Consider the following 23,445-nt stretch of genomic DNA (forward strand, 5'->3'; position numbering starts at 1 on the left):
CCCCAGATTTGAGTGAGTCCATGAACTTGGAAGTTTTAATATTTTGACAACTATTTCAATAGTGTTTCATTTTATAATCCTGTGCATTTTGCTTCATGAATTTAAAAACATGATTCTGAGATGGACTTCATGGGCTTTACAGATTGCCAGAGGGGTCCATGACACAAATGGGGTTAAGAATCCCAGATCTACATTATATACTTCAACAACAATACTATATGATGACCAATTCTGATGGACCTGGCCATCCTCAGCAATGAGATCAACCAAATCAGTTCCAATGGAGCAGTAATGAACTGAACCAGCTACACCCAGCGAAAGAACTCTGGGACATGACTAAGAACTATTACATTGAATTCCCAATCCCTATATTTTTGCCTGCCTGCATTTTGGATTTCCTTCACAGGCTAATAGTACACTATTTCAGAGTCCGATTCTTTTTGTACAGCAAAATAACGGTTTGGTCATGTATACTTATTGTGTATCTAATTTATATTTTAATATATTTAACAGCTACTGGTCATCCTGCCGTCTGGGGGAGGGGGCGGAGGGGAAGGAGGGGAAAAATTGGAATAAGAGGTTTGGCAATTGTCAATGCTGAAAAAATACCCATGCATATAAAATGCTATAAAATAAATAAAATAAAAAAGCTATAATAATAAAAAATAAAAAGCTATTAAAAAAAAGAATCCCAGATCTACAGATCTGTACTTTAGGAAAATAACTTTGGCAGCTCAATGGAAATTTCATTTTCTTCTTTTGCATTATGAGGCAACAACACGATTGTGAAGGCGCCTTGTGGCTTCTTCTACGATGTATTTACTGCTAGAAGTGTGATAACCACTTGTCTAAAATGTTGAAAAGAGAATTCCTATTCAAGTAAGAGTTTGACCAAATCAGCGACTCTTCACTTAGTGTAACTAACTTTTACATATATGTGTATATATATATATATACACAAAAAACCATACATACAAACATATATACATATCTATACAAATACATAATTATACATGCATATATGTGTATACATAAGTATATACAAATACATATGTGCATATATGTAAAATACATGCATAATTATATATATAATTATTTTCACACACACACACACACACACACACAAATAAAATAAAAAAGAAAGAATTCCTGATCTAGTCCAAACTCCTTACTTTGCTGAGGAGATAACTGAGGCCCAGAGAACTGAAATGACTGGCCCATGATTACCAGGAACCTGCACCCTCTGTGCAATGTGACTCTTAGACATTCAGGTCACTAAGGCATAGGTCCAGGTTGCCCGCATGGCATCCAGAGATACTTTATCCTGAGGGGGAGTTAACAGAGCCAGCCTTTTCCATTCACACCCTACATGGGAAGAGCAAAAGATCCCCAGGGATTTTGTTCCCTGCAGCCTCCTCACCATGGCTGACCCTGTGGGAAGGGCGAACCTGCAGCCCCACAGAGTGGTGAATGAAAGAGGGAAGAGGGGGATTGTGACATAAGCAATGGACTCAGTCTTACCTAGTACATGCCAGGCTGTGCCTGGGCACCCCAGCCTTTAACAGCTGGCACCCAAGGGCTGGTCGTTGGAGGGACAGAGTGCTGCCAGGCTGGCCTCTGCCATGGGGGGTCGCTATGAACCACGCTTAGAAGTCACCAACCAGGTGTGGTCCGCAGAGGAGCCCGTGTGCTTCTGCTCCCCATGCTGCCCATGGCACCACGGCCTGCCCAAGTCGTGCATGTGCCTCTGCATGAGGTTCCTTCTCACCACGGAAAGAAACTGCACCTGCTTTCCCTTCCCATACAACGATGACGGGACCTGCCAGTGCTGCCACTGCACCTGCTCCGACACGCCCAACTGCCACTGGTGCTGCTGCTCCTGCGCCAACGACCCCGTCTGCAAGTGCTGCTGTGTATGTCCCCGCGGCCGGTCCTCCTGCCACTACTACGAGTCCCGCTGCTGCTACCAGAAATCTTACCCTCCCATCAAGTAAGTACCTGGGACCCCCGGCATAATCTGCAGGCCGGCCTCCCGGAGCCATCTGTCCTGGTGTTTAACCCTTGTTTTGGAAACGTTGAGTTCCAAATTTTCTCTCCTTCCCTCCTTCCCCCTTCCATCGAGACGTGAAGTTGTGCAAAACTTTTCTGGATCTGTTTCATAAACAACTTCCCTTCCATGATTTCCCCAGCCTTAGAAATCAGGACATTTCCCTCCTGCTCTCTCCTTGGTGAATGCATCACTCTTCCAAGTCAGTCTCTCTCCTTCAAGGACGGTTCAGGTTCCTTCCCCTTGATGAAGTCTCCCTGGACCATCTGGGCCTGCACTGTTCTCCCCTTTGAAACTTAGACTTTCAAGTCAGAAAAGACCTTAAAGGTCAATGTGATCCACATCTCTCGTTTTATATGGGGAAACTGAGGCCCAGGAAGGTGGGAGTGACTTGCCCAAGATTATGCAAAGAAGCCGTAGAGCAGACAATCAAACCCAAACCCAAACCCCTCTAGTGCGCTGCAAATTTCATAGGATCATCAAATTGAGAAGTTTCAGGGACTTTAAATGTCAAGTTATCTAATCTCAGCTCATGGATGAGAAAGAGGAAGCCCAGAGAAGCTACTGTATTTGCCCAAAGTAACACAGTAGTTGCCTAATCAAGACTTGAATCCAGGCCCTTTGATTCCAAATATATTGGAATTTTTGTCTTATCTTACCAGCGGTATCCATGATACATACTGTCATCTTGTAATGTTGTTTTGTTTTTGTATATTTATATTTTGTCTCTCCATGTGCTCTGAGGCAAGCTCAATGCCTTAGATTTCTTGTATTTTCTATAGCACTTAGACAATGTCTTGCATGCCAAAAGTACTCAATTAAATAGTCATAACTTTAATATTTCTCTTTGAAAATTAAGTCTCTCCTGCGTTGTGACATCAAAGCAAATCATTAGACTCAACAAAATTGCTGGGAGCAGTTAGTGCCAGAGGAACAACATTCAAAATGCTTTAGAGATACATTCCAGAGTGGCCCAAATTTGGATTTCAAAAGCTTTTACAAGATCTTAGAGACATAGAACTCTAAAAAGAGTAGAAGAGAGAGCCCTACCCAGATGATCTGGGTTTGACTTACAACTCATGACACTGACACTGGTCAACATACTTCTCTAAACTTCAGTTCCCTCCTCTTCAAAATAAGAAGGTTGAACTAGATGTGAACTAGATGAATCCTAAGGTTCTATTATGCCCATCTTCATAAGAGCACCACTGACTCAACTTCCCCACTATCTCCCCACTCCTCATCCCACAGACTTTGTGTGATTCTCACCCAGCCAGTAAAAAGATGGGGGTGATCAACCCACTTCCACCTGCCCCTGTCATCTTCACTTAGCAAATCTCTTGCCTCACACAATTTCAAGCCTTTCCATTCCTTCATTCACAATACTAGAGAATGGAGTCAACATTGTTTATCTCTATAGGAGGAGGAAGCAAAAATTCTGCATGTCTGCCCTTTTTCCTCATTCAAGGTCTTCACAAGAAGGGGAGAAAGAACCAGGAAGACTGGTTCTTCCTGCGACTGATTCTTTTATGCAACCTCCTGAGCCCATCTGGCAACTATTTTCTGAATAAACATTAAAGACACTTATGTAAGAGAATTGTGTCTTAAATAATTGATCCCCAAACCTAACTGCAGCGTTTCTAGCGCTAGGGTAGGACTTGATTTTTTATGTATTAAGGATACTGAAGAGCAACTTTGGAGAACATCTAATTGTGTTAAGTGCACAAATCTCTCTCCATCTAAATTTTAAGCTGCTTGGTCTTACCCATCATCCCTAGTCCCATGTTTTGGACTATCAAATACTCAATAAATTTTAAAGGCTTTCCAAACATTCTTGTTTGCAGATGACACTGTGTCAGTAATATCAAGGGCTTTGTCAGTGAGATTTCAAGGACATTTAAAAGAAATTAGCACACATAGAGAAAAAACAAAAGAAGGAAGAACAAATGTCCTAATTAGGGCATATAGTTGGATGGGCAACACTTGGGTTAGTACCTATATTTCATGAAGGCACTGAATGCAGATGGACAATAAACTAGGTATACAACCGAATGGGAACAGCTAGGTGATGCAGTAGAGAATGTGTTGGGTCTAAAACCAGAAAGACTCACCTTTCTGAGTTCAAATCTGCCCTCCAACACTTAATAGCTGTGTGACCCTGGCCAAGTCACTTAGTCTGGTTTGAGTTCCTCATCTGTAAAATGAGTTGGAGAAATAAATGGGAAATCACACCGATATCTTTGTCAAGAAAATCCCAAATGGGGCCAAAAGAATTAGACATGACTGAAAACAACCGAAAACATAATGGAATGAGAGAAGAGTGAAATATGTTGCATATGGGTAACTTTGTAGCACTTTCAAATTGCTACCTGGTGCTGAAACCCATCTTTTTAATACCAGTATAATATTCTTCTGGTGATGACTTCATTTCCTCTTTGTGAACTCCTGAGGAGCGGCAACCTTTGCCTCTTTTTGTATCCCCAGAACTTGGCAGAGTGTCTGCAATATAGAGGTTAATCAATGTTTATTGATTCTTACAGTTTTGAGTGAGAGAATGTCATGTATTCCCAAGAATTTGTCAGTAAGTTGAAAGGGGGAGGCCCATAAGAAGTATGAGTAGGTTGAAGCATATGATCTAATTCAGAAATCAGAATAAAGACAACATCAAGGACTTAGATATGGATATGTATGTAAATATATATGCATATATATAGTACATATGTGAGACTAGAAAAGGGTCAGTCATATTGTGTCATATTGTGAAAGCAAGATATAGATGGCCTGAATATTGCATGAGTATATATGAAATATTAAAAGTTTTAGAAGATCTTTTTCCTGAAGGGCATAGCATCTAAGGAGGATTTATGGAAGGATATAGACAAAAATTACAGATAATAAGAAGGAACACCTGGTGGTGATCCAATAGTAGAGAGGGGAGATCCCATAAAATAAAGCAGGTGTCCTCAAACTACGGCCCGCAGCCAGATGCAGCAGCTGAGGACATTTATCCCCCTCACCCAGGGCTATGAAGTTTCTTTATTTTAAAGGCCCACAAAACAAAGTTTTTGTTTTTACTATAGTCCGGCCCTCCAAGAGTCTGAGGGACAGTGAACTGGCCCACTATTTAAAAAGTTTGAGGACCCCTGCTTAAAGTATCAATAAATGATTGAAAACTGTGTGCTAAACATCATGAGAAAGGTAAGAAAAGGCTGAGTTATGATTCATCTATGTTGAAGCTTCTCTAGAACATGAAGGATAAAGGCAGGAGTTCACAGCTGTAGGATTTCTGAGAGCTCAGTTGCTCTTTTCACAGTATGGGTGGCTGTCTATGAGAAGTGATTTGAGGAACAGAAGAGAAGTATCCCCCTCTGATGCTACTTCAATGAGTAAAATTCAGAATCCTCTTTTAAAATGCAAACACCTCTGATTGTGGGGAGGGAGAACAGTCAAGTGTATGTAATAAATCATTAAAAAGTTAGAAAAAGAAAAAACCTAGAATTTATCAAGCTATTTTCCCTTTAATAGAAGAGTATGGCCAGTTTTGAAACCCTATCAGCCTAACACTAAAAACAGAAATAAAGACACATCAAGGGCCATTATAGATAAACTACCTTCTTCATGTTTCAAGATCATGCCGAGGATTTGAAATTCAAGATCCCTGATTACTGACTGAGCTGAGTAAATTGTTCTTCAGAATGGTCAGAGATTAATGTTTCCACGTACCCTTTGAGTGATAAAAACAATGAATTCCCAAGTGGATATTCTATCTTTTGCCTGTTTTCTGGTGGCTATTGATTAATCTGACTAATGTTGGGAGGCTGCAGGCATATGACAAAGATACCTCCTAGAGAAGTGTTCTCAGGATTGCATAGCTCATGATTTTGGACTTTCCACTAATGGCCTCATTCATTAGGATGTCCGTTTTGAGTATAAAAACAGATAAGTGTTTTTTCTCTATAAAACTAAACTCCTTCTCTTTGATTCCCTTTCTTTGCTTTTATTTTGATTTTCATTCCCCTTTTTCCTTCCTCTGATGTTCCTTATTTCTATTCTTTCACTCCCTCCTTCCCCATTTCTCTGTCTCTTTATACCTCTCACTCTCTAGCTCTCTCTCTCCTCTCTTGCTTTTGCTTGCTTTCTCTTACTCTTTCCTTTCTTCCTCTTTTCCCTCCTTCATTCATTATCTTTTTGTTCTCCCATTCACCTTCTAAACCATGCAAATAGACATTAATGAAGAATATTATAATTCTCTTTATTCTGAAAGGCAACTTAAAAGTGATTTCCAGTCCTTACCCCACCCCCAAAACTAAAAACCATGATGATTAGACTGTGTCCACGACAAACCACTAAGATCATGCAGAGGGACAATCTTCAAATAATGCCTATCAGTAGGATTCCTTCTAACCTTACCTTCTATCTCTTTCTATATGAAATCATTTTAAAGCCTTCCTCAATAAATTTCTATTTCACCAGACTAATAGACATAAAATCTCATTAGATGCAATCTATCTTTGACCAAAACCTCATTATTTTAACCATGGTCCAGGGGAAAAATAAGAATAAATTTCTGCCCTACTCAAAAAAAAAAAAAAGACAGATGAAAAACTATTTTCATTTTTAAAGGCTCAAGTCCTTTTAAATATTTCCTTTTGCAGCATTGTTTTCATCTTGGAACTGGCCATATTTCTAGTTTTGTAAGGGAAGAGGCAAGGGGAGAACATAGAGCATTAATCTATAGTCAGTAAACCTCAATTAAAATCCTGCCTCTGATGTTTAGTAGCTATATAATCCTGGGCAAAACACCAAACCTTTGTCTTCATTTCCTCACTTATAAAATGAAATGATTGGTCTAGAATCCATTCTAGCGAAGAAGCTAAGTGGTGTAATGAATGGATAGAACATTGCCCTTTAGTTCAGAAAATCTGTGTGAGCTCCAGAAACTTGTGAGCTGTATAACCCTAGTCAAGTTACATTTTCTGTTTGCCTAAACTTTCCCATCCATAAAATGAGTTAATGATAGCACTTGCCTCACAGGATTGTTGTGTGATTAAAATAAGGTAACTTTAATAAATCCTTTTCAAGTTTTGAAAGATTATAAAAAGGCTATTATTGATGGGAACACTAAACTAGCTTATTCTCAGGAATTGTTAAAAAACAAACAAACAAACAAAAACAAGCCTATCATCTTCCTATTATTCCAGATTTAAGTCTCCAGTCATCTCCTTAGTCCATTATTCAATTTCCTTATCATACTCCTTTCCATTTCAACATGCCTATTTTTGATTGAAGGTAGTAATGTAAATTCTATTTGTGTTCCTAAGACCTTCAGTTCCCCGACCAGAACTTCATAGCACTTAAAGATTTTTTCCCAGCTTTCTTTTAGTGATATATTTCATTTTCATTTTATCACAAGAACTTTTATCACAATTTTGGGTTTGGCAAGCCCAAGGAGGTTTTGCCATTTACCAGATATACACTCTGAGGAAACTACACACCTCCCAATTTGCCATTTCTCATTAATATCTAGCTCCCTTTATATACTGAATACCACAGTGTATTTACACACATAGTAAATACCATAGTATTTACTATGAGTGAAGAACAGATTTTCACTTAACATTTAGCATCTGTATATCCTTATCATTCTGAAAAATCCGAAAAGGTGTCTCCTCCTCAGAAAGTACAGCTCTATAAATTCCACAGCAAAAATCTTGAAGTGTAATATAATAACCAACACTGGTTTCGATGTGAGAAAGAAGTCTTTGGTTTGAATCCCAACTCCAACCTTTATTAGTGCCCTATGCAAGTTAACTTTTCTGATCTTTAGTTTCCTTCATCTGTAAGATGGGTAAATATTTACACTATCTATTGTACAGGGTTTTTGCGAAAAAACATGTATTTCAAGTCTTAAAGTCCTAAACTAATGTGAGCTACTGTTGGTTTTTTTTCCTGTAACAAATTCTTTCACTCTCCAAACTGTTGACACTTGTTTGAATTATTTTCTAAGTCCTCAAAATCTTCATCATCTTCCTTTTGAATAATTTCTGCTATCTATCCTAGGAATGCCTCATCCTAATAAACCTTTGGTTTATCAAATAATGTTCATTAAATAAAAGGGTTTTTTTTAACCCATTTCCCTTCTTTTGTAGCAAGAAAAACCATCTTTAGTTCACACATAATTAATACATCTTTAGAAGAAACACAAACATGGTACAGTCCTCCCACAAGTCAATGAAACAGCTACTTCATTTTCAATACCTCTTAAATATAAAATCTTAGATTCTGTATGGCTTCCACTGATAACTCCAACTGCAAGATACCTATATCTGGATTGTTAGTGTAATGTATTTGCTTAAAGATTCTTCACTGAAGTTCTAATTTCCTTTGATCTCATGTGAGAATAAGTTAGCAGGCATCTGACAATGCTTTATTTTGTCCCAATGCAAATATCACAACAATCAGAAAATATATTTTTGAAACATCAGAAAAATTCTGATCCCATTCTCCCTCTTGTTGGGGTCATCTTCTCTTTAAATAATTGGATCTGCTGAAGAGGATTAGATCTAATGATTGGAAGCCATGGTGAGAATTTGGAAGAATTCTAAGGAGAAACTACTTTTTCTTTTTTTTTTTTCAATGAACAATCATTTACTTTCTATCTTAATCTAACACAACTTCACAATTGGGAAAAAAAGGAAACCTTTGTAAAAAAAAAATTATGCATACTCAAACAAAACACATTCCCATATTGTTCATATAAAAATACCTCTTATTCTGTATTTTGAGTACATACATCACCTCTTTGTCAGGAAATAGATAAAATTCTTCATCACTGATCTTCCAGAGCCAGAGGGCATTGCTTATATCCTTATAAATTTAAATCAAGTCTTTATATATCTTAGAAATCAAATTTTTATTAGAGAAACTTGTTGCAAAGGTTTTTTTCCTAGTGAACTTTTTCTTCTACATTCTTTCTACATTCATCTTTTAATTTTTTAATTGAAAAAAATAGCCTCTTCTCTTACCATCCCTAGTTAAAAGAAAAGAAAAATATTTTTAACAAATAAAAGAAGAAAAACAAATTCTCACATTGACCATGTCCAAAAATATGTATTTCAATCTTCATCCCGACTCCATCCCCTCTCTTGCTGTGGCTAAGCAACATGTTTTATCACAACTCCTGCAGCATCATGGTTTGTCATTTTCATGATAAATTTTCTGCCCCCTCTTCACACAGAAGAAGAATATGGTGAGATAAAGGAGTATACCAGTACCAGTACTAAGTATGATGCAATATGCAACTATTCTTTGAGCCTCTTCCTTTTCCATCACCCAGAGCTCATTCATAGATTTCTATCCTTTCATTCTTTCTTTTTAAATATTAATGACTCGCCATCCCTGGTTAGAATTTTATTTCTCTTTCCTTTAATCTATGTTCCTTTTTATTCCCTATTCTTTATATTTACTTATGTTTCTCTGGACTCCTATGTTTGTATTTCAAAATTTCCAAATAAGGCTAGTCTTTTTGGCAGGAATTCTTGGAAGTCTCTTATTTCACTAAAGATACATTTCCCTCCTCTTATAGAATTATACTGAGTTTTTCTGGACAAATTATTCTAACTCTTTAACCACCTAGAATTTTGTATTCTAAACACTCTAGTTTTTGATAGTGGAAGCTGATAAATCATGTATGATTCTGACTGCCACTGTTGGTACTTGATTCTTTCTATCTGATTACTTGCAGCAATTTTCCCCTTAGATTTGAAAGCTTTGAATGGGCCATAATGAAGTTTTCATTTGGGGATTTCTTTGGGCCATAATGAAGTTTTTATTTGGGGATTTCTTTCAAATTGTGACCAATAGATCCTTTATATTTTCACTTTGCCCTCTGAATGTAAGAAAGCTGGATTAATGAAATATAACATCTAGGTTCTTTTTTTTTTGTTTGTGACTTTCAGATAGGTCAAAGATAATTTTTTTTTAAACTGAATCATCCTAATTCACCTAGGCAAGAATTACAACTGGCGTGGCCCTCCTTAGATTGTCTTGTGATTTTTCCTAACCTCCTCTTCTGGAGGAGGTCCTTCCAACACCATATTGGTCTTGTATTTAACACAGACATACTCAACTGTCTTTAGCCTTATTCCAACTCAAAATGATTGACCAGTCTTAATTTGCCCAGTGGCAGAGATTACAGAAACATGTATGCTATCACACTTTCAATGTTTCCTAAATTATCTCTCTGATCTGTTTTTCAAGTCAGTTGTTTTTTTTAATGTGTGATACCTCATGCTTTTTTTCTTGTTGTTTCATTGAGTCAACTTGATTTTCAAGAAGTCTATTTATTACACAAGATTATGTACCATTTGTGCTAATCTTCTTTCTAATATTTTCTTCCATACCTCTCATTTCTTTTCCAGTTTTTCCCAAAGCATTCACATTTCATTGATAAAATCATTTTTTCAGTCTTTTAAAAAATTCTTCACTCATATCTTCAAAAAATTCTAGCAGAACTTGTATCTAAATTGTGTGTGGGTGATTTTACTTATAAATATTTTACAGTCATTCTCTTCTTCTGAGTTTAAGTCTTTAGATTCCCTGTTAACGTAATAACTCTTTATGGTGCTATTCTTTATCCATTCTTTTGGTCTTACTTCGTGACTTAGAACTTCACATTAGGGTCAGCCTCCATGTGAATCTGGACTTTGCTTGGTCCTATTCTGTGTCCTTTTGTAAGTCCTGATGCTCACATACCTGTGAGATTTCCCTAGCTGAAACTCCATTAGACTGCTTCTAGATAGCCACTGGCAGCTCTATTGACAGTGACAGAGCTGTCTGAAAGCTCTACTGGTTCAATGACAGAACTAGAAATTCTCCCTTTTTGGGGAATCCTACCCCAGCTATCTTGGGGCAGACTTCAGGCAAGGATCAGGGCTAGATAGGAAACCCAGATTTGCTCCCAGAGTCAGTCACACAACTGCTGCTTTCTTCTATACTCGCTTCTCACAAGTACTCAGCCTAGGCTCCTGGATCTATCACCATACATAAGTATAGGTGCCCTTTCAGTCTGCAGTGGAATCTAAGATCCAGAATTAGGGAGTGAACAACATTGCTACTAGTTGGAATTTATTCCTGCTCTCTGTATAAAACCTAATGCCTTGCATTGCATTTGGGATCTCTTCTTGCCTGAATACACAATTGTTGGTTTAGTTTTCAAAAGGTTCCACACAGCATACTCCATAAGCCCCATGTCCAGTGTCCATAGATACCTTTGTCTTCCAATTTTCTTTCTTGGATCCCCTGATCAAAACTTGATTTCATGTATTTTCTTTCTTCTATTATGTCATCCTGAATGGTTCTTTGGAATAACTTTTTAGTAGCTAAGTTATTCAAAAGTGAACTGGGCTCTTCCAGGAAAGAGCAACTTTCCTAATATTAGAGGTCTTCCAATAGAGACTTAAGGATGATTTCTCAAGGAAAATTCTGGACATTTCTTTTCTTGCACCATGATCAATATGGAAATACATGATGTATGACTTCAATGTTAAAGTAAATAAGGTACATTTAAAAAAGAAGAAGAAAATTCTATCCAAGATTCATGCTTGGGGATAAAGTTTAGACTAACTTCTAAGATATGTTTCAATTCTACTTGCTGATTCTCTGACTCCCACTCTGGACCCTTTCTCTTTAACTTTCTCTTTGTGTGTAATGACTCATTTTCCCTCTCAGGTGAAAAGGTTTAGACTTTTAAAACAATATTTTTAACATTAATTTTTAAATTTTGAGTTCCAAATTCTCTCCCTTTATCCTCTCTCACTAAGGCAAACAATATCATACCTAGCATACATATGAAGTCATACAAAATATATTTTAGCTTGACTTTTACTACTCTCTATGCAACCATTCATCTTTCTTTGTATGACTGCTATATGTCTAACACTTTGTATGAGACACCTGGGGAAGTATGAAGGATTGGCTACCAGTTCGAGGTAGAAGATAAACAAACCAAAATTTTAAAATCTACTTAGAAATTTCTATTTCTCTCCTTACTCTCATTTACTTCTCTTCTATTACTCTCATAATTTACATAAAATTATAAGCTGGTTTGTGCCCTAGAATTATAAGTCTATTGCAAAGATGGTTTAGAGAATAAAAATGTGATTTTCCTCATCTGTAAAATAAGTTTAGACAAGATCCATTCCACCTATATGTCTCTGAATGAGATATCTTATTCCATAGCCTTTTTTATATGAACTTTGTACCATATAAATTTAAATAGAAGGAAAACTTCAAAGGAAAAGGTAGCATTTGATCTGGGTCATGATAGAAGAAAAAATAGAAATGTGGGGGAAGTATTTACTAGGCATTATGGACAACGTATGCAAATGATTGTAGACAAAAGAATATAAGATGAGATGAGGGAAAAGTTGAGTTCAGTTTAGCTGGAAAATAGAGTTCATTAAGGTAATTAGATGAAATACATCACCAAAGTTCAGTTGGGCCCAACATATGGAGGATCTTGAATGCCAGGTCAAGGAATTTGCAGTTTTTCCCTTAAGACAGTAGGTACAAATGTAATAGAAGAATAGTGAAAATCACCAGCTACAGAGACTAAGACATATTGGTCGTAGAAGGAGAACCAGTAATAATATGGAAGCCAAGGGAAGAGCCTATCAAGAAGAAAATACACCTAACCAATGAAAAAAAGGCATTGTATTTAGCATTAGGTTACCGCGGGCAAACTCATAGAAAACAGTTTCAATAGACATAGGAATGAAAACCTGAATGCAGATAGTTGAAGGTTTATTGAGGAAGAATAACAAGAATAGGAACAAGAAAAGAACAAGAACAAAAACAAGAGCAACAACAACAGTAAGAATAAGAAGTAATATTGTGCTTTAAAGTTTGCAAAGTTTTTTTTAACATAATCTCATTTGATCTTCAAAATAACCCCTGTAGGGTGGGTGCCCTTTTCATGTAGTTATTGAGAGATATTAAGAAATTACATATGTTCACATAGAGAGTAAGTGTCAAAGATAGGATTTGAATTTAGGTCTATTCTATTTCAAAGCGCAGGACTCTTATCTCTACTACACCATATCTGTATAATACACAACAAAACTTGTAAAGTGAATGATATGGGAAGGAAAGTAATTTCAAGTTCAGGGAGAGTAGAGATGTTTTCATTCTTTGTGCTTTGGCTTTTAATCCCCAAGGCCTAGTTTAGTGTCTGGAATATATTGGGTATTAATGAATATTTCCTTTATTGGGAGCTTACAGAAAGATTGGAAGTCACTGTGTGGACTGTGTTAGGAAATAAATTTTAAAAAAAATTTTAATTCAATGAAGTGTAGTAAGAGCCAAATTTAGGTAAGATTATAAATTTCTTTTAGCTGTCATAAAATGATTCCACAATTTCCTTCAAAAGCTTATGAAGCAGCCCAACAAAAGATTCAATGAAGGCAAGTATTGAAGCCCAGAGAGCTCTTAAGGAGAAGAAAAGCTTAAGAGGGAAGATTAGTAGTCTTATTAAAATGGCTGATCACAAGATTCAAGACCATAAAGGATCCCAGGATCATAAATTTAAAACTTGAAGTGACCTGACAAGTCATCTAGTTCAACTTTCTCATTTCACAGATGAAGAAATTGAGACCCTAAGAGTTCAATTGACTTGCCCAGAGTCACACAATAGTAAGTGACAAAGACAGAATTTAAGCACTAGTCTTTTGATTACCAACTAAGCATTACTCATAGTGAATCACACTTTATATCATTATACCAAGTCAGAATAGGAAAGATTCAGAATGGGAATGGGGAGGATCAAAAGATCTACAATAACAACATAAGTCATTTTTATGGACCTAACTCCTCACCCTTACATATTCATACACATACATACACACACACACACACACACACACACACACACACACACACAGAATAAAGACGTCAAACACATGCTGATATTTGAAAAGCAGAAGGAATATTGAGTATTTTTATGGGGAGCCAAAGTTCTGAGCTATAGTACAGTCAGGTCAATTGGATACCAGCACTAAGTTTAGCATTAATATGATGAGTCCCTCCCAGTAAGCAGCCTCCAGATAAATCAGATCAGTTCAGAAAATGGGCTGGTCAAAGCTTTTTTGCCAATAAGAGTAGGATCTGAGCCTAAGAGTAATCCTTGTACTCTGTACTTCTCACATAAGCAATATAGGAAGATTCACTTTAAAAAAAAGATATCTAGCAAATATATAACAACTTAAAACAAAATATACAACTGTTTATAAGCAAAGCACTTTAAAGTCTTCACCATAATCATATGAGATAAAGAAGTACATATATTATTATTTCCTTTATATAAAAAGGAAACTGTCTCAGAAAGGTGGCTTGTAAAAGGGCATATCACTAGTAAGTAATAAAAGACCACTCAGGTCCTCAGATCCCACGTTCAATAGCCATTCCACCACATTATAATGATTTTCCTCATCATTTTCCTTTTTTCCTCATTATGAAAATTTTAACTGAACACAAACATGAAAATATGCCAAAATAGCTTCTATGGATAGGGAAAATCTCCCTTTTAATACTAAACTCTGAAAATTTAGATACACTTATTGGCCATTATTATTACAGAGTCTTCATTGCATCCTAGACCACCAGCCACTATATCCATTTCAATAAAGAGCTGTAACTTTTGGTCTACTCTCCTATCTATCATATAAAGGGGGAGAAATGGAGAAAAAGAAGGGAGAAAAGAGAAAGAGAAAAACAAAGGGACAGAAATAGGGACAGAGATACACACAGTGACAGAATACAGAGTACACAGAGAGAAACAGCAGGGTATACATACAGTATATAGATAAATTAAATAATCATAATTTATTAACAAACTTTAATTAATAAACTAATGAATTTAAATAATCAGCATATTAAGAATCTTAACACATTTATTAAATATATATCATATATGAAATACTGTTCTAGATATTGGAAATATAAATACAAAAAATGAAATGATTCCTACCCTTAAGGAGCTTATGTTATACTGGGAACAAAACATCTATGTACACACACATACGCATATATGTATATATGTTGTATGCATCTCAAAATGTTTGTTTAATTAAATGGAATAACACAAGCTGCAAGTGAAACATATAAAATATAAGTGAAAAAGCAAGACTGGAATAAGTCTGAAATGGTAGATTATAACTACCACATTTACATGGAATTTAAAAGCTTAGAAAATGTTTTCTTTCTGATTCTTTGAGTGCAAGGATTATCTTCCATTAAAAGATGGGGAAACTGAGGTATAAAGAGAGATGATGTGGTTTACATTTGATTTCACAGCTATAAAGTGTAATAGCCCAGAACAAACACAGGTGTTTTCACTCCAAACAGCATTCTTTCCCTATACCACATATTAGGGACATAGAAGAGACACACTGTACATTTGAAACAGAAAATGACAGCAAGAAGGGAGAAAAAGACAGATTGAGAAATCCATATAAGATAATGTGGTGTAAAATGAAACAATAGATTAGGGAAAATATAAAATGAAAATAATTCCAAAAATGTGCACATCATCTTTTTTTTTTCTTTTTAAAAATTAATTTATTTTTACTACTTCCACCATCTTGGCTGTACCCCCTGGAACCCTTTTCTCTTTTCCAATTAGTTCCTTCTTATTTTTCTGTTCCTCTCCAAGTTACTATCATTTTCCTAATTTTAAACCAAGTTCAAAATCTCAATTATCTTTGACTCTCTTCCCTTTTCCTCTTCTATCATGAATCACCTAGTTTTATATGATCTTCTTTCACAATCTCATTTATCTGTCCTTTTCCGTTTTGACTGCTATTGTTCTAACTCAGGCCCTCCTCATTTCATACCTTGACTACTGCAATAGTGGTTTGTTTTGTTGTTGTTGTTTTGTCTTTTGAGGCACTTGAAATAAAGTGACTTCCCAGGTTCACACAGCTAGTAGATATCTGAGGCCATTCCACTAAGCCACCTAGCTGCCTTTTCAATAGTGTTTTAACTGAATTTCCTGCCTCTGTCCCATTCAATCTTTCCTACACACCAACATCATAATAATCTTTCTAAAAATGCTGCTCTCATTATTGTCCCTCCCTTGTCCACTCCTAAACATAATTAAATAGGAACAACATGGTTCTTTATATCTTGAGGCCTCTTGTAGTAGTACTGATGACCATAAGATTTCATTTCCTGTACTGCTTGGGCTAGCAAACCTGGTACTATCACAGAGTAAGGCCTCTAGAGGGGAATGCTATTCAAGGAGGCAACTTTAAAAACACAGCTTCTGGAGTCATGTGGGTAGCATGAACAAGGAAAGAGAAGAAAAGAGACCTGAATGTGGGATAGCTTAAATAAACCTGGCAAAGGTGTGCCATGGTATTTCCAAAACCAGGAATCACAGTGGGCCCCGATGATTCCAGAACTGAAGTGAGATATTTCATCCCTTTTCCAGACTGTCCCAAGATGCTCCTGCAAAGAACTCCAGGAAACACATGGCATCACATCCAAAGCATTTACCACTGGAGTCATGAATCCTGAATCCACTGTAGCCTTTCCATTGTACTGAGGAATCAAAGCTATTGAAGAAGAAGCAGATTATAACTCTTCTGGATATTCAGGACATTGCACCTGTTCATGTATAGATGCTAAGTATGGGTTTACTATTTGATTTTCCTTTTTCTTTTAAGATTTTTTCATGTTTTAATTAAATGCTTTTGCTTTTGGAATTATGTATTCTTTATATCATCTGGCAATAGAGAATTGATGATTGGCAACTTGATAGATGAACTGACAAAATAATTATCTCAAAATAGTTATATTGTACCTAAGAAGATTCAAAAGATTCAAGAACCATGATATGGGGAAGATGGACTATGCTACATATCCATCTTCCATCTTTCATCCAGAATTCGTGGGTACCTTTTTAACTAGTCACCAAATTAGAGGTCCAGATGAAGGATCTCTTTTGCCTTGCATGCTCTGGATCCAGTTTTGTGGCTATTATCAGATTCCTTCTCTTACAGAGGTGGACAAAAGCCAATCGTTAGATCTTACCAACTAGTTCAGAGATCCTATGGAGAAGGACTTGAAGACTTGGATCTTCAAGGCTTTTCTGTTGAAATATTATCACTATTTGCTCATTTCTGGTATTTCATTTCTTTCCCAGATTCTGTCCTTATACAACCCTACCCTCCCTTGCTGATTTTGGCAATCAGTGCTCCTTCCTAGTTCACATGGTTTTGTTTTTCTGAAGCTGCCATCTCCCTCTGGAGTCTTTGAAGTGTTTATGGTCTTTTCCAACTCTAAAATTCTATCATTCTATTAACTAATGGGGGGAGCAATTAAAGATAAATTATATGGTACATACTATAAGTACTATAGGAATTCAGAAAAAGGGGAGAACAGTGTGATCAGCAGTATTAATAATAATATCTCACATTTTTATAGTACTTTAAGATTTGTAAAGCTCTTTGCTCACAACAACCCTGTGAAACATATAGGAAAACTTCTATTTAGGATCATAAATTGATCCTAAATTTAGAGCTGAGGTGGTTATAAAGTCATAGGATTTTAGGATCACAACTCTATAGAATTGTAAGACACCTTAAAGACCATCCAGTCCAATCTCATTTTACAGATGAAAAAACTGAAGTCTGGAAAGATTCATTGACTTTTCCAAAGTGATACAAGTAGTGATTCAAACCCAGATTCTTTGACTTGAGCCAGAGGTCTGTCCACTTTACTATGTATGGGCATACCTCATATCTGGTTTAGTTCCAGACCATCTCAATAAAGCAAATAATACATGTCATTTTTTCAGTTTCCTAGTACATATAAAAGTTGTGTTTATACTATGTTATAGTCTATTAAGTATACAACAGTATTGTGTTAAAAAAAAAACCAATCGATATATCTTAATTTTAAAATATTTTATTGCTTTAAAAAAAAAGCTAACCATCATCTGAGCCTTCAGCAAATGACAATCTTTTTTGCTGGTGGAGAGTCTTGACTCAGTGTTTGATGGCTGCTGACCAATCAGAGTGGCAATTTTTTAATTGAAACAATGAAGTTTGCCTCATAAATTGACTCTTCCTTTCACTTGAACACTTAGAAGCATTGTAAGGTTATTGGTTGACCTAATTTCGATATTGCTATGTCTCAGGGAATAAAAAAGGCTACAGTTTTAGGAGACAGACAAGGAATAGCTGGTCAATGGAGTTAGAATATATACAACATTATCTATTAGTTTTACTGTCTTGCATGGGCTTAGTTCATGATACCTCAAATACAATGACAACATCAAAAATCACCATAAAAGATATAATAATAATGAAAAAGTTTGAAATGTTACAAGAATTACCAAAATGTGACAGAGAGACAACGATGTGAGCATTTGATGTTGGGGAAAATGGCATTACCAGGTCTGCTCAATGGAGTTTCCACAAATCTTCAATTTGTTTAAACATATACACAGACACAGACACACACACAGATACACACACACACACACACACACACACACACACACACCAAAAAAACAAAAAAAAACCAATATTTTCAAAGTACAATAAAGTGAAGTCATTAAAATGAAATATGCCTGTATTTTTATTCTCATTTTCCAAATGAGGAAACTGAATCTGAGAGAAGTTAATGATTTACCCAGGATCACAGACATAGTAAGTAACAAAGCCAGGATATGAACCCAAGATTCCTTACTTCAAGTTACTTTTTTCACTAAAGTAATTGGGAAAAAATTCATAGTGGATATTAGACTTGAGCCAGTCCTCCAAAGAAAAAAATATTTAGATGAGAAATCAGGAAGGAACATCAAGAGGGAGATGTCATGAGAAAATATCATGAGCAGATATTGGGAATGAACATGTCATATTGAGGGTGAGGAGGAAGCAATTAGAAAAATCAATCTGAGTATAATCAATTCAATGCAGCAGAACCTAACAAAGGTACTGTGCTAGGCTCTGGACATAAACAAAAATGAAAAAGTCCCCACAGTCTATTAGTGTGAGTAGTGGGAAGCGGTGAAGGAGAGAACTAGATAACGATCTGTGGGTCACTGACATCTAAGAGTCGGGAGACAGGCAAAGCTACATTTAAGATTTAGGTAACCTTGAATCGATCATTTAAACTCCCTGAATGAGCTTCAGTTTCTTCATAAGTCATCTCACATATTGTTTCAAGGAAGCCCTTTTGTAAACTTTAAAGTACTCAATACATGTGACCAATGACTAGTTTGTAAGAACAATGCCCTGAGCACACTAGGTCTTGGGCTATCTCCATTAAGGTTAGAGGGGGAATGGTGCCCAAGGTGGCAGTGATGATTTTAACTGCCTGGCCCTTACTGCCTCCTATCTCTTCCTCAGGGGGCTCAGCTGCCCCAGCTAGGCTCTCCCAGGTAGTTGGTTAGCCCTTGGTGAAAATGGCTGTCTCCTGAACAGGAGTTGGTGTTGAATTTCTCATAGTGACCATTACTTTACTTGCCTGTGTATGTAGTGTGTTCCCTTTGTGAAATGTTCAGTCCCTAAAGGACAGTACCATTTTATTCAATGTTTCATGTACAGTAGGTCCCTAGCAGTGCCTTCAGTTAAATCCTCAAAGGCAATGATAACGTTCTCCTTCAATAATCCTCATGATAACTAGCAAAATGAAAGGTAATGTGGAGCAGTGGAACTGTATAGGATTTGGCAGCACAATACCTGGATTTGAGTCCCTCATCTAATGCCAATCTGTTGTAATATTAAGCTACATTACAACTTGGTATTCCTCAGCATCCATTTCAACAAAAAGGTAACACTTGCCAGGAACTGCCCTTATCACTGGAGATACAAAGAAAGACTGGAGTTGAGGGTAGGGATTATTTTTGTCTATCTCACAGAGTGGCTATATTCTTATTCTTATTAAAAATAAATACTTCCAGGGTCATGACTTAACTAGAATCAACATAAGAAGATTCTAGTCCGGGATCAGCTACTACCTAGCTTTGTGATCTCCGGAAAACCACTTCCTTCTCTGGGCTTCAGTTTTTTCATCTCTAAAATAAAGGAACTGACATCTGGTACAGTGGAAAGAATGCTACTGAATTTGGAATCAAAGGACCTGGGTTTGAATCCCGTGTTCTCTTGGGCAAGTTCCTTATTGTCTCTGGGCTTCATCTGTTAAACACGGGGGTTGGATTAGATGGTCTAGGGCAGTGGTCCTCAAAGTATAGTCCAAAGAATTGTTGGGGTCTTTGAAACCCTTTCGGAGCGTCTACAAATTCAAAATCATTTTTTATTTCTAATATAGTAAACAATTATAAATATAACCCATGTGAACAAAAACTCTTTGAACAGATCCTCCATGGTTTTTTAACAACATAAAAATACTGAAAACAAAAGTTTGAGAACCACTGGCTAGAAGACTAAGGTTCCCTCCCCACTGTCTCTGACACACCATGGTTCCATAATTCTCCTTTCAGGCGGGGTTTCTTTGGTTCAAGATCTCTCTGGAAGAATGAAAGCTGCGATTCCTTGGTCACTAAGACAAACACTAACCTGATGGAACACCTCGTCTGCCCCACCTGCGGCAAGCTGCGCCTGCACTCCTACATATTGCCCTGTGCCCACTGCATCTGTGGGAAGTGCCTGCAGAAGATCCAAGACACGTCCGACATCACAGAGAGCTTCTTCATCTTCACCTGCCCCATCTGCCACCGGGCCCACTGCCTGCCCAACAGCAAGGTGGTGCTGCTGCCTGAGAACTACTTGCGCAGCCGCCTCACCAGGCGCTACATGCAGGAGCACGACTTTCTCACCTGGCGCTTCGACAGGACCGCGAACCCCTCCTACTGCCAGGTGTGCCGGGAGCGCAGGCTGGCTTACAAACACTGCATCACCTGCCGCCTGAACCTCTGCATCGAGTGTCTCAAGAACATCCACTCGGAAACGGCGATGCATGACCACCTTTTCGTAGACGCCAGTACCCAGGAGCAGGAGGAGAAGATCTGCGTCTACCACCCGAATAACAAGATCACCGAGTACTGTCGGAAGGACAACGAGCTGCTCTGTCAAACCTGCAGGAACATCTACCACGATGGGCATGATGTCATTAGCCTCGTGGAAGCCTGCTCGGAGCTGTCCGCGGCTCTCTTCAGCGCCATCGCCAATTTCAAATCAGGTTGGAAGTTTTGTTTGCCCACCTGTATCCCCCTTCCCAAATGGGGCCTCGGGTGGGGCCTCCGCACTAAGAAAACCCGGAGACAGCCTGATATAGGGAATAGGACTTCCCTGGACTGGGAATCCAGGAAGAGCGAGTTCAAATGCTATCTCAGATTAGTTTAGTTGTGTGACCGACGGCAAATCACAGCCTCTCTGTTAAGTTTCCTCAGTTTCCTCATCTAATAAATAAAATAAAGGGGTTGGGACTTTGATGGCATCTAAGGCTACCTCCAATTCTAAAACTATTTTATTCTTCCTGGGAAAGCTTGTATTTTGCTAAAGCTGTTTTACTCTTCCCGGAAATGCTTGCATTAAGGACAGTAGTGAATTGGAAGCTAAGAAGAGGTGGGAAAGAACACCTTCCATTATTAGCACAAATGAATTTCACTCATCCCACCCATTCACCCATACATTCAGCAATCATTCAACAAGTGCCTAAAATGTAATATGAAAAAAACTTATTAAATGATTTATCTGCCCCAAACAAGCTATTTCACATAGGTATAACTGATGTTTAGACTTTTTACTCTAAGCCTCCATCCCATGACTCCCAAATCAACCAAGAGCCGGGAATATAGTAATTCCTCAAAAAAAAAAAAAAAAACTTCAGTGATTCCCTGTTCCGCTGATCTATATAGGTCTGGAGCCCTCACAGCGCTTTCAGGGAATGCTCTGTACAAAGAGAAAAGGAATCAAGAATTGCATTGGAAATGCCTGAGGCAAAGAGATAGCAGCCACTATTCAGATGTAGAGGGGAAAAAGTCATCACACAGATGATTCACAACTTTCAGGCATCTGGAAGGTAGACTAAATGGTTTTCTAATGACCAATTTTTTAAAAGCAGGTCTCTATACCAATAGGTCCTTGTCATTAACAATCAATAATCAACAAGCATTTATCATGTGTTTACTACATGCCAGGCACTGTGCTGGAGATAGAAGGGTGAGAACAATCTTTGCCCTCAAATAGCTCATAAACTAAATGAGGGGACACAACATGAAAATAACTAACTAGGTGCATATGAGAGGAATAAGCATATATTATAATACCTACTATGTGCAATAAGGGGAATCAGCATATAACATCTACTATGTTTCCATGCTAATCACTTTCACAAATACTATCTCAATTGGTACTCACTACAAATATGAAAGATAGGTGTTATATTATCCCCATTTTATCAAGCTAACAAAGGCCAGGGTCACACAATTAGTAAGTGTCTGAGACTAGATTTGAACTCAGATAGTCTTAACTCCAGGCTCAATGCTGCACCCAGCTGCCTATATATAAGATATATAAAGGGTAAGTTGGAGATGTTCTCAAAGGAAAGATCAGAAGGGAGCTAGGAAGGACTTCCTGTAGAAGATGTGTCTTTAGTTGCAAGAAGCCAGAAGGCAGAGATGAATGAGGAGGGAGAGTATTCCTAGAATGGGGGACAGGTAGTGAAATGATGCAGTGTTAAAATGTAGAGAATATGTGTGAAGAAGGCTAATTTCATTGCATTGGAGTGTATGTGTAGCAGAACAATATGTAAAGAGACTGAAAAGATGGAGAGGAGCCAGATAATGAATGATCTGAAAAGAAAAACAATAGTATGCATGTATATTAGATCCTGGAGATTACAGGGAATTAAGGGACCCAAGGAGCAAGATGGTCAGGAAAGTGACAGAGTCTAATGAATGGGGAATTAGATTTGAAGTTAGAGGATTTCCATTTGAATCCTGCCTGTACTTACTTGCTGACCCTTGCCAGACCTCAGTTTCCCTATCTGTAAAATAAGAAAGTTGGTCTAGATTGCCTTTTCAGCTTTAAGCCCATAATCTTTTTGAAAATATAAAATTAATTACTTTAAAATGGGAAAATCACCATGAAAGATATTTTCCTCCTTAAAAAAATCGGCATCCTCTTTAACAACTAGGTGATTGAGTAGATAAAATACTGGATATTGAAATACATAACACATTGATATTGAGTTAGAAAGATTGGAATGCAAATCCTGCCTCAGACATTTAAAAGTTCTGTGGCCCTACTTATCACTTCAACTCTGCCTATTTTCCCCAATCCAAAATAGGGATAATAATAACAGTACCTACCTGTAAAGTTGAAGAATAAAATGATTTAATGTTTGTAAAGAGTTTTGCAAATCAGAGT

At 37.3% G+C, this 23,445-nt stretch overlaps 1 protein-coding gene across 2 annotated transcripts in view; it reads left to right on the plus strand.

Annotated features, from left to right (window-relative positions):
- Positions 1 to 1,331: 1,331 nt before the first annotated feature.
- Positions 1,332 to 23,445, plus strand: part of TRIM42 (tripartite motif containing 42) — a 55,319-nt gene continuing 33,205 nt past the window's right edge. Inside the window, exons 1-2 of one of the 2 annotated variants that reach the window (XM_031959831.1) lie at positions 1,332 to 1,990; positions 20,556 to 21,253. In XM_031959831.1, the coding sequence (XP_031815691.1) occupies positions 1,623 to 1,990; positions 20,556 to 21,253 (1,066 nt within the window). In that variant the 5' untranslated portion in view covers positions 1,332 to 1,622. The remainder of the gene's footprint in view (positions 1,991 to 20,555; positions 21,254 to 23,445) is intronic. The other variant, XM_031959830.1, reaches the window with a different exon arrangement.

The sequence above is a fragment of the Sarcophilus harrisii genome, chromosome 3, assembly GCF_902635505.1.
Source record: "Sarcophilus harrisii chromosome 3, mSarHar1.11, whole genome shotgun sequence".
Classification (NCBI taxonomy): Eukaryota; Metazoa; Chordata; class Mammalia; order Dasyuromorphia; family Dasyuridae; genus Sarcophilus; species Sarcophilus harrisii.